The 4,946-nt window shown below is 38.1% G+C and overlaps 1 protein-coding gene across 1 annotated transcript; it reads right to left on the reverse strand.

The window, feature by feature from the left end:
- Positions 1-101: 101 nt before the first annotated feature.
- On the reverse strand, positions 102-4,235 carry plxdc2a (plexin domain containing 2a). Its single transcript, XM_008434571.1, has 12 exons — positions 4,064-4,235; positions 3,515-3,681; positions 2,863-3,006; positions 2,391-2,460; positions 1,923-2,039; positions 1,711-1,826; positions 1,533-1,632; positions 1,131-1,226; positions 969-1,050; positions 559-619; positions 234-453; positions 102-118 (listed from the first exon to the last, which is right to left on the reverse strand). Exons 1-12 carry the CDS (start codon positions 4,233-4,235, stop codon positions 102-104), a joined length of 1,362 nt encoding a protein of 453 aa, XP_008432793.1.
- Positions 4,236-4,946: the final 711 nt, after the last annotated feature.

Below are 4,946 nucleotides of genomic sequence, written 5' to 3' on the forward strand. Positions count from 1 at the left end.
CAAGAACGTAGCTGCAGCAACACCAAGTCAGCCGAAATATTCTGTGCTCTCTTTAAACAATTTAAATAAAAGCCATATTCACACCCTTTTGCCCATAGAGGTCAGTGTGCAGCTATCCCTGATGATAAAGGTGCAGAAAATTCCCATGTTTAGATGAAAACTGCAAAATGATTTAAACTGTTCAGTATTTTCAGAGATTTGGATGATATTTTCAAGAAATATTTGAAGTTTACCATTTGCAGATGTGTTGGCTGGTGGCTGTTCACTTGATTTGTCCCTGCTGCCAGATCTGCTGTGTGATAAAAGCTCRTTGGTGGTGGATGTCTTGCTCGCGGGGGTGGGCGTCATGTTTAAGGTCCTCTGCTGCTTTGAAGCAGATGTAGAAGGAAACGACACGCGGCGTGATGTTCCAGTTTTGACGTTCGTCATCGGGAGACATCGTGGATCACGCCTCTTTAACAACACAGAGCCACTGCGATTAAACTGGGAAATAAATAATGCTAGGTCCGACTGAGATCAATTTTCTGTTACTAACTAAAAGGCAAAAATGTGAAGAACCTCCTCTAGGCAGCCGAGGTCGACCCACTCCTGACGATTTCTGTCAAAGCCACTGGAGCATCTGAGGAAGGAAGCAGTGGCTCTGTTATGTGGCTGGAAACACAAAATGTCATTCACAGCAATATATTTTGTAGGATATTAAAGTTTACACTTTTGGAGCCTGAATTAGAAGGTAGAGTGAGTCACAAGTCCAAAAAAATGTTGGAAGTCCAGCAAATCTTTTTTTACTCTTCCTTTATGCGGGTGATTCTTGAACACGAAATATCATTCATGTTGTGAATTCCTTCAGCTAAATATGTCTCCAAGATCTACTAGTTGAAACATATGTTTTAAAAATTATATTAAAATATATCTGAAGGATGCATATTTTCCCTTTTGAATTTGCTTTAATTTTTTTTCTCCCAGGTTACCTCTGTAGGCGACTGCACCAGCTGCAGTCAAACCCAATCTGAGAGGTGACACATGGGCCGCAGCTGGAGAACTGCAGACAGGCTGAGAATAAAGATACAACAGAGACGTATAAAACGGAAGAAAAGCTTTAAACCAGAAAATACCACATGAATGTTACTTACTTGGGAGGGGGAGCAGTTCCACTGCAGTGGAGCTGCAGATTTTGGACTTTGGGATGTTTATTCTATGATACTCATAGATGGTTCTCCGACGTACATCTAAGGTGTGTTAAAAAAAACAAAAACAATATTTTTAATAAAACAACTATAGTAATAATGTCTTAAATAAACAATTAAAGGGAGTTAGTTCACTCCCTTTAATTGAACTAACTCCACAAAAGAATAAAAGGACAACAAAATTATAAAGTTTTCAGGCTAAATTATACAATAATTTTTGTCTCCTATATAAAAGTTATGTTAAGCATTAAAAGCCTTTTTTTTTGCAGTTTCAAATGTCAATATGAACAGATATTTGTAAGTTGCATTGGTTTGAGTTCCCTTTAAAGAAACAAATCACAGTCTTACTATGAATCTGTTTGATGTTATGAAGCACCACGAACGCATCCGACAAGCCCACTTTGACAGGATGGTTCTCAGAACTGATGTCATTGACGGCGATGGGAATCTAAATGCACAAGACTTTTGTAAATATACGTTCTTCATAGCAAAACGAAAGTAAAAACAAAATAGGAGAACACATCACCTCTTTGTAGGCAAAAACAATCCGTCCATCACTGTGCAAAGTGGCCTGGAAGGTGAAAGTTCCCAGACTGATGTCCCGGAGCTGGACTCGGTTCCACTGAACGACCAGCGCAGTTCCTGAAGAGTGGACATAAATACAGGGTGAGGCCAATGAGAACATTAAGTTCAATAATCCACTAATAACATTATGGTGAATGTCTAAATCTCAYCTACCATTGTCATAATATAACACAGTGGAGTTTCTGCTGGGGTCAAAGTTGGCCATCAAGGGAGCAATGTACTGAGTGGCTGTGAGCATCTGATGGATTACAGCTCCAGTGTAAATGAAACCTGGAAGAAGAAGTTGCGAGAAATTCACTATAATCTACATTCAAGCCAAAAATGTATTTGGGTTTAATGTAGTTTTTTAAATGTACCGACATGTTTGTTCTGTTGATATTAACATTTTGGAAAAGCCAAGCCAGAGTCTTAACCTAAACCTGACAGAGAATCTATTAAAGAAGTAAAAAAAATTAGGGTGATGGTAGCCCTTCAATTTCAAGGACTTGGAACVCCCTAACCAAATATAAATACTTAGATACTTCTGCAGATGTTGCTCTACTGCAACATGTTAAGCAACTTTAATAATAAAACATCATTTSAGATGCAGCATTTAAAAATGTCAATAATGACTTGACTCACCTCCAGTAGCAACTGTGATCTCTTTCAGTGGGTGACCATAAAAAGGAAAGATGAATGAAAGATTCACTCTCTGAAACGCAAAGTGTAAAATTATTGGTTACATTCTCATAGGACATGAAGAAACAAAGAGCAGAAACGCAGAACTCTCATTTTGGTTCAAAATCTGAACATTTATTTTAAAACAAATATCTACTGAGTACATCTTTATCTGTATCTGAAGTTGATATTTTGAGTTGGGAGTTAGTTGGATTTAAATAGTGTGGTTGGGGGAAAAAAAGTGCCTTCTGAAAACAAATCAAATGTACAAGATATTCAGTGTTTGAAACAAGATTCCGAAATCCTATCAGACAGCCCTCTGCTGGTCGTTACAAAAAATACTCTGACTTCAATTTTTGGAAGATGAAAACGTCAATTTCACATAAGTGTCTCATACTAAATATTAGAAGGTTATAAATATGTGATGATCTCATACCTCTGCTTGTCTGTGCGAGCTGGACAGAAACTGGAGGACTCTCCACTTTTCCCTGTCTGTCTGACCGACATCCGCCCAAAGGTTTTGGCTTAGCGCATCTCCRGAACCGTAGATTTTAGACGTATAGTAGACATGGTCAGCATCCTACAACATCATGCAGCTGAATGAATTTGTTTCGCCTCTCCTCCTCAGACAATCCTTTAATAGCGAATAGAAAATTCTATATTTTTATTCATTTAATCAATCTAATTAAGAGACAGACACCTAAAACACTAACATAAACAACACATATCAATACATGTCAGATTAGCAAATAAAACATTTTAGATTCTACTTTTAGGATYACCAAAATTACTTATGTTTGCTAAATAACATTGTAATATATTTTCTTTACTTACTTTAGATTCTGAAAAGTTCACAAACACTAAGATTACTTTAAGCCCATTCTGAACCCTCAGACAAGTGTTTTTTTCCACTGGCACATATGAACAAAAAAAAAAAAGTAATAATTTAAAGTGACTGGTAAACTTTTCTGTGAGTGCATTACAACTTTGCAAAAGCAAATTATAAAAATTAAGATGTGGTTCAAGAGTTTTATATACAGGTTTAAAAGGAACCATTTAAAAGGAATCCATCTGTAAAACAATCTTACAACAATCTGGGTGGAATTGTCCTCCTCCTCCTCCTCCTCCTCCTCTGCCAGCAGTTGAGAAAGTGGCTTGTGTCGGTCGCTATAGCGCTTATCTGGAGCTAAAACAGGATCGCTAGGCGTTTGGTGTCTGCTCTGGAGATCGTGTGGGACTGCATGCAGTCGTCCCTCTGCGTGTGACAGAGAAGAGAGAAACATTCCTCAGAGATGTTGGTCCATATCTGCATAATGACACAATGCYGTTGCTTTGGATTTGATGGCGACATGATGCAAATATTATTTTCATTACATTCCAAAGATGCTCTGCGCAACTTTGATGTTTTTAGAGTGGAGTGAACTAGTTGTTATGTTCAAAATACCAGTCTGAGATGACTTGGAGCATGACGACACATTATTCTGCTGGGATTAGCCTTTAGCAAATGGATCTACTGAGCAAAGGGATAAACGTGGTCAGCTTGAATGCTCCAGTTTGACACTTGAACATYGCTCAAATCGCATAAAAAGAGACAAAAGCAAGCAAATACAATATCCCACACATYGTTGCACAGTCACCAGTCTGACTGAGACGTGACATACACATTGCAAGTCCAATCCCCTCCATCACGCTCTGGGACATAAACAGTTCCCCAGCAGGTGCCATGTGGTAAACATCCTTCACCGTTCCTCCCCACCAGTAACAAGCGTGCATCCCATCTTTTCTCTTCACAGTGGACAGTGAAGACATGCTTCACATTCTTCACACCAGCAGATCCAGGACCAGGCATGCGAGGCAAGTAAATGGTGGGTGTTGTGTCTATATATCTGTCACACTGTGGTCCAAGTTCTATAAGCACCCGTCAGCGTCCAAGTGTGGCCCGGGCAGTGCCGTCATGCCAAACGATCTGCATGAACAGCAGTGGGGATGTGGAGACGGAGTATTTGTGCTGGAGGAAAAGCAAAATGAGTGCTGATGTGTTGACCTTTTTTTTTTTTGAGTTGCCTCAAAAAAAAGGTAGGAGGCGTTAGCACAACTTATGTAAACAGATTATTAAAGTTGACTCAAATTTGATATACTTAGTGTTTTTTCCAGTTACTTAAATTTTGGTACTTAACACTGTACATTTATTTTCCATTTCAACAAATAGAAAATAAGCATACAGGAAACTGACAAGTTTCTAAGATCCTCAACAACTGTACATTTCTGTGGGATACTTATTATGATTAAAATCGATAACTGATATAGGATCAAACACACTAAATATTTCAGTGAAGAATATTTGAAAATGTCCCTGCTCACAGAAAAATAATTCAGAATGTTAGGAACAATATAGTTAAATATAACTGACATAACAATTTTTTTTTTTTTTTTATTTACAAGTCCTAAAGAAACTGACATCAACCACTGACAGATGTCAAATAATGGGACCAAAATCCAAAAAGTTTATTATGGTGCCAA

The sequence above is a fragment of the Poecilia reticulata genome, linkage group LG17 (genome assembly GCF_000633615.1).
Source record: "Poecilia reticulata strain Guanapo linkage group LG17, Guppy_female_1.0+MT, whole genome shotgun sequence".
Classification (NCBI taxonomy): domain Eukaryota; kingdom Metazoa; phylum Chordata; class Actinopteri; order Cyprinodontiformes; family Poeciliidae; genus Poecilia; species Poecilia reticulata.